The 14,397-nt window shown below is 46.3% G+C and overlaps 1 protein-coding gene across 1 annotated transcript; it reads right to left on the bottom strand.

Annotated features, from left to right (window-relative positions):
- Window positions 1-827: 827 nt before the first annotated feature.
- Window positions 828-14,181, bottom strand: LOC123747102 (uncharacterized). Its single transcript, XM_045729134.2, has 11 exons — window positions 13,976-14,181; window positions 13,394-13,549; window positions 11,680-13,026; window positions 11,004-11,235; window positions 10,613-10,725; window positions 9,177-9,417; window positions 8,521-8,654; window positions 6,554-6,678; window positions 6,053-6,255; window positions 5,002-5,211; window positions 828-3,422 (listed from the first exon to the last, which is right to left on the bottom strand). The coding sequence occupies exons 1-11, from the start codon at window positions 14,168-14,170 to the stop codon at window positions 2,182-2,184; spliced, it is 4,197 nt and encodes a 1,398-aa protein (XP_045585090.2). The 5' UTR covers window positions 14,171-14,181; the 3' UTR covers window positions 828-2,181.
- Between the last annotated feature and the right edge of the window lie 216 nt (window positions 14,182-14,397).

Raw genomic sequence — 14,397 nt, 5'->3', positions numbered from 1 at the left:
TACCTCTACCTCCTATGTCCCAATATTGCTGTACAGTGCAGTGTATATACTTATTTCAACTTCTGTACTGTATCTTAAATCTGCCAGTGTTGACCAGACCACACACTAGAAGGTGAAGGGACGACGACGTTTCGGTCCGTCCTGGACCATTCTCAAGTCGATTGTGATGAGGAAGTGTGGCTGTACAAGAATGTAACAACTCTTGTATATATCTCAAAAAAAAAAAAAAAAAAAAGTAGAATTTATCCCGTCGTCGTCCCTTCACCTTCTAGTGTGTGGTCTGGTCAACATACTTTAGCCACGTTATTGTGACTCATCGCCTGCATCTGCCAGTGTGGAAACTCGTGATATTTATTTCTAGTTTACAGTGCATGTTATTCAGAGTTTTCACAATCAAATTTCAAATTTCTCTAGTTCAGATTTCATGCATCTCCCGAGACGTTGTTGTACACAGGTGTGTGTCGCGGCCGGGGATTGTAACAGGCTCTTTTGATTAATTGTGAGCCGAGGATGTAGACCATTATGCTATAGGCTTGTCAGGATATCAGATTGATTAATTGATGAAGATTAAGCCACCCAAAAGGTGGCACGGGCATGAATAGCCCGTAAGTGGTGGCTCTCTTGAGCCATTACCAGTATCAAGAGCTGATACTGGAGATCTGTGGAGGCGCGACTGCACCCTGCGTGACGGGAGATGTCTCCAGGACCAAATGGTGACCAAATGGTGCAGGATATCAAGTATCTTTGGGAAATAATACCATAGTATCTGTGGGAAAATGTATAAACTCAGTGAATTTATACAATTTAAGGCTTCAAAAAGACACAAATTTGTTGAGACAATCCTTTATTAGTATTGATATTTTAAAAAAATATCTAATTATTTTTTTATATACTAGAATGCACATACATTTAAGATATAAACTGATATGATTTACTGAATGTGTTTTATCCGAGGCACTTGAACTGCAGCAGCCTAATGCTGTAGTACATAATGTGTGTGTGTACTACATTATAATTTCCATGGTAGAAAAAGGAGGCTGTTTATAACAATAACAACAGTTGATTGGAAAGTTTTCATGCTTGTAAACTGTTTAATAAATGTAATCAAAGCCGCCAAAAATTGAGAAAAGATGTACAGGTTCGTAATTGCTTGAGTAACTGCTTCGTGAATCTGGCTCCAGTACTTGAGACATTGTGTGACCCCAACAGCATATGTGTGTCATATCTTAAACAACACAATGTTGTGTTACATATCTTTGGTTAGATTAATGACTTTATACAAAAAGATAAATTCTGTTCAAACCATCTGTAGTATTTAGAAATAAATTATTATTAATAATATTATTGTCCAAAGAAATCACATTAATGTGACGTATTGATGAGAAAATTAGTTTGACCTATGAGAAGGATTCGAACCCGTGTACTACCAAACACACGCCTTAAATAAGAGTAACCAGAATGCCGATTTCAATTCTTATATCTCCAACTATTTATCTCATGGATACATTACATTAATGTGATTTCTTTGTGCATTTGAAGTTACCACAGAGTGGAAGAACTCTTGTACCACACCACAGTGTACGAGGGTAAGGTTTAGACCCTTGAGTTAGTGTCAGTTCGATACCTCGAGACACCTTGTCGACTCAATGGAGACTCAAGGTACATTACTCAGGCATATCATAGTCCAGTGATTTAAGGTGCCTGCGTGTACCCACGGGGGCTCCAACTGATTTGATCATAATTATTATTATTATTGAACTCCTGCAAATAATGCATACAACATTTGGTGCAAATAGGGTTTTGAAAATATTGGCTCTAGTAATCAGTTCATTGTTGATATCATAGTAATCAGCTCATTGTTGACGTCATAAGTACTCGAGAGGAAGCACCAAGCCAGGAGGAGACTGTGTAGCCCTCGTCAGTGTCTCAGGATATGTCAAGAGGCTACATATCACTGACGACGCCAATATAAGAACAAAAGCACATAAGGAGAGCGCTGTCGAAGGTATCGGATTTACTAAGTATAATATCTAGAGACAACTGACTGATGGACATTAATATAAGAGACATAAGATCGTTGGTGATGTCAGTAGTTCCCAATTGGATTATACATTGTAGCCTCGTCAATTATCAGTTGGTTGATAATTTTGGCGATTAAAAGCATTTTGTTAATATCAGTGATCAGCTGGCTGCCTGAGGACTGAACTCGGATACCTCAGGGTTGGGCATGGGCTCCTGGCGTCTGGATATGGGCTCCTGGCGTCTGGATATGGGCTCCTGGCGTCTGGATATGGGCTCCTGGCGTCTGGATATGGGTTCCTGGCGTCTGGATATGGGCTCCTGGCGTCTGGATATGGGCTCCTGGCGTCTGGATATGGGCTCCTGGCGTCTGGATATGGGCACCTGGCGCCTGAATATGGGCACTTGGTGTCTGGACATGGTCATCTTACCTCTGGACACGGACTTTTGAGAGCTGGACGCGGTTACCTGAGGTCTAGACAGGGATTCCTGAGGGCTGGAGACGGACACCTGGGGGCTCAACACGGACCCCAAAGGAGTGGACATAGGCACCTGAGGGCTGGATACGGTCCCTAGAGGAGTAGATACGTGCTTCTGAGGGCTGGATACGGTCCCTAGAGGAGTAGACACAGGCTTCTGAGGGCTGGATACGGTCCCTAGAGGAGTAGATACGTGCTTCTGAGGGCTGGATACGGTCCCTAGAGGAGTGGATACGTGCTTCTGAGGGCTGGATATGGTCCCTAGAGGAGTGGATACGTGCTTCTGAGGGCTGGATACGGTCTCTAGAGGAGTGGATACGTGCTTCTGAGGGCTGGATACGGTCTCTAGAGGAGTGGATATGTGCTTCTGAGGGCTGGATACGGTCTCTAGAGGAGTGGATACGTGCTTCTGAGGGCTGGATACGGTCTCTAGAGAAGTGGATACGTGCTTCTGAGGGCTGGATACAGTCCCTAGAAGAGTGGACACAGGCACCTGAGGGCTGGATACGGTCCCTAGAGAAGTAGATACGTGCTTCTGTGGGCTGGATACGGTCCCTAGAGAAGTGGACACAGGCTTCTGAGGGCTGGACACGGTCCCCAGAGGGGTGGTAACAGGCTTCTGAGGGCTGGACACGGTCCCCAGAGGGGTGGTAACAGGCTTCTGAGGGCTGGACAGGGGCCCCAGAGGGGTGGTAACAGGCTTCTGAGGGCTGGACAGGGGCCCCAGAGGGGTGGTAACAGGCTTCTGAGGGCTGGACACGGTCCCCAGAGGGGTGGTAATAGGCTTCTGAGGGCTGGACACGGACCCCAGATGGATGGTAACAGGCTTCTGAGGGCTATGCACATGCTTCAGAGGGGTGGACGCGTTTGGCAGGCTCTGTTGTTTTATGTCATCGTGAAGGGAAGACAGGGAGAGGCCGGCCCCTGCAACACAAAGGGACGTGTATACTACTGCAGCACGTCACGGCGTGGAGGGACAAGGCATAACATAGATGTTCCACAATGAAGGCATTGTAGAGGTGGGTGTGTGGAGAGGATATACCCTGAACCCGACGGCAGCGGGGAGTTACACAGAAGTACAAACAATCGGAACCGGAGGATGTGAAGATAGTTGAGGTAAGTCAAGGGTATAAACAGGGGATTAGAGACGACTAACAAAAATGAGGAATATCACAGTAGCTGAGAGCCACAGAGAGTACAACCCTGGAAACACAAACCAAAACTGTCTCTATTTTCCGCTTGTTACAACTTGTAATAAAGTTGTTACATCTTGGCTTAATGTGTTTATGACGTATTAGAACGTTGTTACAACTTGCTATATTGGTTGTTATAACTGGTTAGGAAGTGATAAAATTTGTTCGAACGTTGTACCAACGTCGTAGTTTCGGTGTGTGTTTAGCGGGAAGTACCAAGTAACTTCACAGTACCAAGAGAGATTGCATTAACATACAGATGAGAAACGGCAGGATGATTTAGATTAAATGAGTAGAATTCTTTCAAGTAATTACTTGACGGAATGGCAGAACTCGAAGAGAACTAGAAACCTTGGGGGAAAAAAATGATGAAAGTCAAGCCAAGGATGTAGTTATTAATGACATCGGGAGAGACAAAAACCTCATGTATAATACAGTAGACGGTGTGACCCCTGACAGTGGGAACATTTGGGCTCAGGCAGACACTAAAATGCATCGTGGACTTTGTCCTGCCAATAGTCTCCTTTAGTCTCCCCCAAATAGTCTGTTCTTTCCTGTCTTGAGAGACATGAAAGAGCAATTATGCAGGATAATAACTGACTGAAATCAAATAATTTTCCTGCCCGAAACGCTTTGCGTAATAGTGGCTTAAGCATTGTATGTACTAGCTCTATCTATAAATCTATCCATTTTTGTAAAATCTCTTGTATGTATGTACTTTACCTGAATAAACATTTATTATTATATTATTTATTTATAAATAACCAACTGATAAAAGGAAGGAAAGTAACAATGTTCCGGACCTAGCTGGTCTCAAGTAACAATATTGTTAATTTCCTTTTTATTCATTAGTGTGGGTTGGTTGATGTTAAGGGCAATCTAAAAGAGACAGCACTTATTATTCAAGGTCTCCCGAACCTGTAAATGTTAACACGTAGTTTAAAATCCAGCTGGAACAAACCTCAGTCACAATGGAGGCTCCTTAGACAAGTCGCCGGCTTTCGGTTCCCATAAAAGCCACTAGGCAGACAAATGGCTTTCAGATAAATAGAGAAAAACAGCCATACACATTCATGGATTATTAGATGTATGTGAGGAAATGTACATACTAGGGTCATACACCACAGCACAGAAAACCGAATATTTAGACCACTAAAGTTGGTATTTAATAATTCATTTTGTCAGGGGACAGGCAGCCAATATATATATATGTACATGTACCATGACAATGAGACGATACCATGACAAGGAGACAATACCATGACAAGGAAACAACACGAGTTATTAATGTTGATAAGTTGTGTCCTGACCTGGTGAGCGGGAGGTAGCGAGGAGCCTGAAGAAAGTGTGTGTGTGGAGACTACCACGGGGCCCACACCGCCCCTGGGCCAGCTCTCCCACCGTCCAAGCCACCGCCTGCGCCACCTTGGCCAGCAGCCCCAGGTCCCCCATGTCCTTCAAGAGCTGGGGACCATCACAGGCTCCGTGGTAGCACTCTTGCATCTTTCCCCTGAAGGGTCCTGTGGGGCGGGACATACAAGTGGATTACCTCTCGTACTTCTCAAAGAAATTTCAAGAACGTAAAATATTCATAAGAAACTATTAAGCCTGTTTAATGGAATCGAATCCTCATTCGTAGACTTCTCAGGTTGGAGTTCAGTCCGGAGTGTGTGTGTACAAGAGGAGGCCAGAAATACGGGTTCGATACCATTAAATGTGACATTATTATTATTATTATTATTATTATTATTATTATTATTATTATTATAACCTGATTATTATAACATTCATAACAGTATCAATAAATATTTTGTCATATAGAAAGAAGGAAGGAAGGAATGGTGCCTAAGCGTCCAAGTAGTTGGGCACCATTCCTTCCTACCGTCCCATCCCAAATCCTCATCCTGATCCCTTCCAAGTGCTAGTGTTGTAATAGCTTGGTGCTTTCTCCTGATCGTTCTCTTCCCTTACTATAGTGCTTCCTATGTACGTTCCTCAAGTTGGCAATCAGTAGAAAAAAGAAATATTAGTAAATATGTCGTCAAGAAGATGGTTAACTGTTTCCGAAGCGTATAATAATTAACTGTAAAAATCTATTCAAAGTATGGAATGTCTTCCAATAAAGAGAAAAATTGCCATGGATATGCAGGCGAGGAGTCACAATAACGTGGCTAAAGTATGTTGACCAGACCACACACTAGAAGGTGAAGGGACGACGACGTTTCGGTCCGTCCTGGACCATTCTCAAGTCGATTCATATAGAAAGAAAGAATAGAAACGTCGTCGTCCCTTCACCTTCTAGTGTGTGGTCTGCTCAACATCAACTTGCCATGGATATTTTGTGTTAAGGTAAGTGCTGACCAGTGTCGGTGACGAGGACAGCGGGGATGGTGGTGGAGGACGTCGTGTGGTTGGAGTACCAGAACCGGATGTGGTCAGACCGAATGAAGTCGAAATGCTTGTGAAGGACCTCCGTACTGGGCAGGTCTGGACCCAACTCCTGCAGTGGCATCAGCTCTAGCCTGTAGTGTTGCTGGCCTAGAGCCAGGTACCGCTCTGCTAGCCTGTGGTGTGGGGCATGTGGGTTAATGCTCACGCTTCATGTACTCACATATATTTGGGATTACTTCTGGCAAAGGGCACTTTAAGCGTTACAGGGGAAGATACCAAGTAAAGTTACCTTATACATACAAAAGTTACCAGTTAATTTAATACCTCCTCCCTCTCAATCCGAGAGTTCGCATGTCAATTTATCTTTTTTATATACAAGAAGGTACAATGGGTTGTAAAATTATATATTTTGGTGATGTACATATTTTGATGAAGGTGTAGTAAAGTGTTACATAGAGGTGAAGTACCGACCTGTTGGCGAGGTAAGACTCCACTTGGGATCGGTAGATAACAGCGGCGAAGTCGCCAGAATAGTTACGGCCTTTCAGACTTTTCTCGAGTTCAGGTATGAGTTCGTACCAGGCCGGGGAGAAGACCTGTTGTAGAGGCAAGAAAGGAGCAGGTTAGGGAGAGGCATGATCACCACATACAAAATTCTCAGGGGAATTGACAGGGCCGATAAACACAGATTATTTACCACGGGTGGTACACGAACAAGGGGACACAGGTGGAAACTGAGCATCCAAATCATCCACAGAGACATTAGAAAGAATTTCAGTGTCAGAGTAGTTAATAAATGGAATGCATTAAGTAGTGATGTGGTGGAGGCTGACTCCATACAGTTTTAAATGTAGATATGATAGCGCCCAGTAGGCTCAGGAATCTGTACACCAGTTGATTAATAGTCGAGAGGCGGGACCAAAGAGCCAAAGCTCAACTCCCTCAAGCACAACTAGTTGAGTACACACACACATCAGAACGAGATGCCACAGATGGAAAACAGAGTCAGATGAGCCACAGGTAAATAAGGAAACATTTGTTTAGAACAAGAGAAGTAAGCTGATGGAGTTAGCCAGAAAGAAAGGTAGCTACAACTACACACACACACACACACACACACACACACACACACACACACACACACACACACACACACACACACAGGTAAACAAATGCTATCAACCAAAACTGCCATTACTAGTCAACCATCAACCCTTCAAATGTTGTTCAGACAACCATAGTCACTTACTGACCCATCAAATGAACTCCCTAAGACCCGGACATAGTTAAATTACAAAGTAAATTTTGTATGTACACCGGGAACTGAAATGAACATGTCTGCGTCCACCCTTCCCTCCTCGCCTTGCTCCGGCAGCATCAGGTCGGGTGACGGCCATAAGGCCTATCAACCTCTGGACGGTTATTATACCAACTACAAGCGCTTACTGACCGATCAGAAAGTATACCTTAGTCCTGAACATTGTTTAATCTACTCTACACACGACCATCATCACTGTAACCACCTTCACTACGCACTGTCTGCATCTCTGTTCCTTGGCAACTTGCCGCCAAGTGGAGCACTAAGATTCATCCATCTCGTATGCAGGGAGGGAGGGAATTATCAGGGTCAAACTTAATCTGTGTAAACACTCTATGCAAATTAAGGGACCTAGTCTATGGAACTCACTCCCTAGTGAATTGAAAAACTGTAAAACTTTTGCCTTATTTAAAAGCAAAACCAAAAAGTACCTAACTTCATCTATTTAGTTTCCTACACTGAGCTTTAAATTTGCTCTGTACCTAGTGTTACCCAATCTCCTAATTTTTATGTAATATCAAACAACCTTATCATTGTGTTCATTGCTGTCTTCTTTTATGTGCTTGCCATATGCTGTATTGTGACTACCAATTTTTGTCAACTACCATTCAAGCTGTCATTGCAATCAATCTTATATTGTTTCTGCTGTATTGTGCCTACCAATTTGTTGTCAACTACCATTTTAAGCTGTCATTGCAATCAATCATAGCTACCTATGTGCTTTAATATACTGTACCTATAATTTTCTCTCATCTTTTTTCTTTTTCATTCCATGTAATCTGTTATCATTTTTTTGTCTATAAATTTTGCAAGTATTTACCTCCTTAAAATTTTCTTAGATTAAGGACCTGCCCGAAACGCTGCGCGTGCTAGTGGCTTTACAAGACTGTAATTACCATAATTGTATCCTCACATTCCTTATGTACATTCTTGTATATGCATAAATAAATAAATAAATAAATCAGGGTAATATCCTGACGCCTTGGAAGGGGTCAGGATAAGGATTTGGGATGGGACGGGGGAAAGGAATGGTGTCCAGCCAATTGGACGGTCGGGGATTGAACGCCTCGTCACAGAAAGATCTGGAGATCGAATTGGCATGTTGACCCGGAAGACTGACCTGGGAGTATGGTCGGGGGTCCCAGTTGGCGACACAGTCGAGGACGAAGGCCCCAGTGAGGCGGGTGATACCGAACTGCTCCATCACTGCTCTGCCCAGGTAGTCCTTCACGAACATGGCTGAGCCTTGTGTACCTGGAGTCGAAGACGCTCGAGTTACCAGACACTCGTGGGGAACCTGTCTGTCACACATGGCACTAGTGAGGCACCGTCACACATGGCATTAGTGGGGAAACGTCGTGAAAATGATGTGGGGACATGTATATGTAGAGATATTTGGCATATACAGTACTGGGATTCATATTTAGAAGCGTTAGTAAAATTACCTTCTGATATTATTATTCAGCATTATCCTATCCTTGTCAGCATTCATACAGACGTGTGCCTTTTCGGGAAACGTACACGTCTCCAGGAAATTTTCTGGAAACCCTCTAAATCTCCCATTTTCCTGGAAAGCCTCAAAGCCTTTTTCCCAGCTGGAAAATTGGGTCCTTAGCCACCTACCTCTTCTCAGTGGACTCACAAAAGTACAATATTATCTTCAACTACGATTGCACTCATCCATAGCTTCCCAAGTGTGGCCAACAGCATCCGGAAGAAGGCTCTACCGTCAACAAGTCCTCACCTACCAACGTCCCAACACTTCCCCTTACCAACCTATTTCCTCCAGGTCGAAGGCGACGAAGATGATGGAATGGTCGAAGGCGCAGCCGCTGGAGGTCAGGATGCGAGCAGCCTCCACCAGGGCGGCCAGGCCAGACCCGTTGTCGACCAGACCGGGTGTGCCAGCCACTGTGTCCAGGTGGGCACCCATCACCAGGGGCGCGTCCTCCGGAGTCCCCCACAGGCGTCCTACAAGCACCCCGATGATGTTCCTCCCTTCCAGAGCCTCGTCGAACTGGAAATGGCGGGAGAGGGAGAATATATGTGGGTTCAAATCCCACTGCATGACCATTATGGTACTAGATTCTGTTGTGGAATACAGGAAGAGGCTCAGAGCGCCCGACCTGCGCAGAGTGGGGCTATAGTGGATAGAGATAGTGGCCCTCAGGTACACTCAGATATGGCTAAATGTTGGAATTGCTAAAATTATGTATATAATGACAGACTTTCATTAAGCTATGAGGATCACCCTCTGAGGTCCGTGACTATTACTGTCAGCTACTTAACATGGCATCAAAAGACTAAGGCAAACTTACCCTGAACTTTACACTAAAGTATTCCAAACTTTCCTCACCAAAAGTAAAGATACATACAAAAAAGTAGATAACTAAAGCTACAATTGATCTCAGAATGCATGAACTCGACAACCTTTTGTCTAACCATTTGAACTCGTTGGTAGTAATCTACTCTTTACTGACTGTAGGATGGGTATGGGCTCCACTACCGCCCACAGGATGGGTATAGGCTCCACTATCGCCAACAGGATGGGTATGGGCTCCACTACCGCCCACAGGATGGGTATAGGCTCCACTACCGCCAACAGGATGGGTATGGGCTCCACTACCGCCAACAGGATGGGTATAGGCTCCACTACCGCCAACAGGATGGGTATGGGCTCCACTACCGCCCACAGGATGGGTATAGGCTCCACTACCGCCCACAGGATGGGTATAGGCTCCACTACCGCCAACAGGATGGGTATGGGGTCCACTACCGCCAACAGGATGGGTATGGGGTCCACTACCGCCAACAGGATGGGTATAGGCTCCACTACCGCCCACAGGATGGGTATAGGCTCCACTACCGCCCACAGGATGGGTATAGGCTCCACTACCGCCAACAGGATGGGTATGGGGTCCACTACCGCCAACAGGATGGGTATAGGCTCCACTACCGCCAACAGGATGGGTATGGGGTCCACTACTCCTCACAGGATGGGTATGGGGTCCACTACCACTCACAGGATGGGTATGGGGTTCACTACCACTCACAGGATGAGTATGGGGTGCATAACAAATGGACTAACCTAAAGGAGGGTTTAAGACTATGTGGTTAAGTTAGATTAAGTTAAGCTAGGTTAGGTTAGGGTCCGTATGCGATGACGTAGACAGGTGCAACATTACACAGGTGCTAGAGCCTACTCGCCTCACCCAGACATAGTACTCGGCAGCAGAGAACACGTGCTCCACCACCATCAGTCCGTAAGAGTCAAACTTCTTTGTGACGTAGAGCATAGCCGCCATCTTGTCCAGGGGAGCCGTCTCTGTTGGAGGGCGGCGGAGGTAATATTTACAGTCTTCAAGAAATATATAAATGTTTATAATGAGAAAATCAGTGTGAGCTATAAGGAGGATTCGAACCCGCTTACTTGGTACTCCCAAGCTAGCACCCTAGACCACTACGCACTACACTACAGACCACTACATGGTCGAAAGCAGTACAACCTGAGATTCCACTGAATCCTCTAGGATTCAGTGGAACACCACTGAATTTACATAAATGTCCTCAGGTAAATTCAGGCAAATGTTCAGGTAGACAAACCGTGATTTCTTGTGACGGAGAAGACAGAGTTGAGCATCTTCTTGAGACTGTCCTGGTTCACCTGCATGGTGCTGAGGAGGTTGTCAGCGCCGGCAGAGTCATGGCTCAACCCCCTACCGCTGACTTTACCCTTCTCCACCTCCTCCTCCAGGGCCTCCACCCTCGAGGTCAACTCCTGCAGGTGACGCTCCACCTCCGGCCGCCTCATACCAGCGTCCTCCAGGGCCTCTATCTATGGAGGGAAGAGAGAAGGCAGATGAGGAGTAACAGGTGGAGCAGGCGTGTCTCTCATGTCAACAAGACGCCGTTGCCGCGGGTGCCACACAAGCATGGCACTGGCATGTGTCACCAGGAATCCTCAGGAATCCCCAGAAACCCCCAAGAATCCCCAGGCACGAGGGTGTGCTGCACCCTGCACATATTAGATGGCCTCAGATGCTAGCATATTGGAAATAGTTGTAACTAAACTGTTTTGAGACATTCAGGGGGCCCTAAGACAGCGTATAGTAGGCCTAGGATTCCTTCTTTAGGCCTAGAATAGACTATAGATTGTGTAGTTACTGTTCCAGTCCTTGGCCTGGTATTTTTAATGTGTGTGACGCAAACAACACGGAGATATCGATAGGGGACCAGAATCACTGGTAGCCGCATCAAGGAGCCTGGGGAGTGATCTTACCTTAGGGGGCGACAGCGGGGCATCAGGGAGCCAGCTACGGGCCCTTAACGCGTACATCAACTCCAGGGCCTCGTCGAAGTCCTCGTCAGTAGGTGCCAGTGTCAGGCCTGGCACCTCGCCCGTCAGGACAGCTCGCACCACACTCAGACTCTCCTCGCTGATGTTGGGTAGTCGGGCCCTTAGCTCCTCCACACCCAGCAGGGAGGGCCCCTGCTCCTCCACACCCAGCAGGGAGGGCCCCTGCTCCTCCACACCCAGCAGGGAGGGCCCCTGCTCCTGCATACCCAGCAGGGAGGGCCCCTGCTCCTTCACACCAAGCAGGGAGGGGCCCTGCTCCTTCACACCCAGCAGGGAGGGCCCCTGCTCCTTCACACCCAGCAGGGAGGGCCCCTGCTCCTTCACACCCAGCAGGGAGGGCCCCTGCTCCTCCACACCCAGCAAAGAGGTCCTGAGGTCATTTTTATCAGATGATAAAAGAGCTTCTATGTTCTGTACATCAGATAAAGAGGATCCAGCATCCTTTTTACTCGTTAAAGAGGGTCCTAATTCCTTTGCAGCAGATAAAGAGGGTCCTAATTCCTTTGCATCAGACAAAGAGGGTCCCAATTCCTTTGCAGCAGATAAAGAGGGACCTAATTCCTTTGCATCAGACAAAGAGGGTCCTAATTCCTTTGCAGCAGATAAAGAGGGACCTAATTCCTTTGCATCAGACAAAGAGGGTCCTAATTCCTTTGCAGCAGACAAAGAGGGTATTAATTCCTTTCCATCAGATAAAGAGGGTCCTAATTCCTTTCCATCAGATAAAGAGGGTCCTAATTCCTTTGCAGCAGACAAAGAGGGTATTAATTCCTTTCCATCAGATAAAGAGGGTCCTAATTCCTTTCCATCAGATAAAGAGGGTCCTAATTCCTTTGCAGCAGACAAAGAGGGTATTAATTCCTTTCCATCAGATAAAGAGGGTCCTAATTCCTTTCCATCAGATAAAGAGGGTCCTAATTCCTTTGCATCAGATAAAGAGGGTCCTAATTCCTTCGCATTAGATAAAGGACCTAATTCCTTTGCAGCAGATAAAGAGGGTTCTAATTCCTTTGCATTAGATAAAGAGGGACCTAATTCCTTTGCAGCAGATAAAGAGGGTCCCAGTTCCTTTACACCAGACAAAGGGGGTCTTGGTTCCTTTGCAACAGACAAAGAGGGTCCCAGCTCCTCTATATTAGGCAAAGGGAGTCCTAGTTCTTTTACAACAGACGAAGAGGGTCCTAGATCCTCTGCACTAGGCAAAGGAGATCGTAGCTCGCCGCTTCCCAGGAGGAGCTTGCCAGCACGCTCATCTGGTGAGACGGGCGCCTGGAATGAGAGGAGGAATAATGAAAAAGATGAGATGAACTGTGCGTAGACATGAAGCCCATACGGCTTATTGGGGTCAACACCCGGCCTTTTTATCCAGGTTCCAACCCATAACAGTTGTCTATCTCCCAGGTACCTATTTACTATGAGATGAACATAAGCATCAGGTGTAAGGAAATTCGGCCAAACGTCTTCCCCCGCCTGGGAGACGAACGCAAGGCTCTTTCTTATTTGGCTTAGGACGGGCGGCAAGCCTGCTATGTCAACACACCTCGCAAAATTTAAGAAAACGTGTCCTAGAGCACGGGCAGACTTGAGTAATGTGAGCTAAAGTCGTGACAATGTGTGAATTGATGAAGCATCTTACCTTGGTAACGGAGAGGAGAGATTTGCTAGATTGCTGCTGCTGCCGATCCCGCGGTTCCTGCTGTTGCTGCTCTTCCTTCTGTTGCTTCTGCTGTTCCTTGTGTTCCAGGTGCTTGCTGTTGCTGAGTTGTGGTCCCTCTCCGCTGCCAGACATCTCCTGTAAGGACATTGCGCATCAACACGTATTACTCCCTAACATGAGGACAAACAAACCAACAGAGACCTGAATACACTGCTGGAATTAAGGTCGCCGAAGCCATTTCCTCTGGAACTTCGGTAGTCAACAATGAACGCTTTCTCTTGAGTACAGTTGTGTGGTCTTAGAGGGACGGTGGCGAGTGTCTGGTGGTGGAAGCAGTAGGAGAAGGCAAGAGGAACGTGGTGACAGTAGCTGAAAGTAGCAGATAATGTTGGAGAGTAGTAGATCTCAGTTGAGAGTAGTAGATCGCGGTGGAGGAGAACTAGATCATGGTTGAGGGTAATAGATCGCAGTGGAGCATAATACTAAGAAACAAATGGAGGAGGGGAGGGAAGAGAACAAGGGGCAGGGAAGGCAGTGGGCAAGAGAGCGTAAGGCACTTACCGCCCTGGCGCGCTGGTTCATGACCAGGGTGAAGGTGGTGGTGGTGGGCATAACCAAGAAGGCGGAGAGGGTGAAGTCCTGGAGTGCCTGCAGGTGTTGGGGATCCTTGACGTTGGAGAGGTCCAGGGCTAAGCGCGCCCCCTCCACCACCCCCACCAACACCACCTCCACCATCACCAACAACACCTCTATCATTACCACCCGTCTCATCTCACCTGAAAGAAACGCACGCAATTCAGGTATGTTTTATTGCCTGTCACCACTTTCTCTCCCCTAGCACTATATTAGGGCTGTGTTTGTGTTGCTGTCTTTGTCTGTGTTAGTGTGTTGGGGTTATATTAGTGTGTGTTGGTGCTGTGTTAGCCCCAACACGTTAGCCTATGTTAGCCTGTCCACAAATGTGGTAATCTCACAGATGTTAA

Source organism: Procambarus clarkii, chromosome 87 (assembly GCF_040958095.1).
Source record: "Procambarus clarkii isolate CNS0578487 chromosome 87, FALCON_Pclarkii_2.0, whole genome shotgun sequence".
NCBI classification, from domain to species: domain Eukaryota; kingdom Metazoa; phylum Arthropoda; class Malacostraca; order Decapoda; family Cambaridae; genus Procambarus; species Procambarus clarkii.
This window is presented reverse-complemented; position numbering and strand designations above follow the sequence as displayed.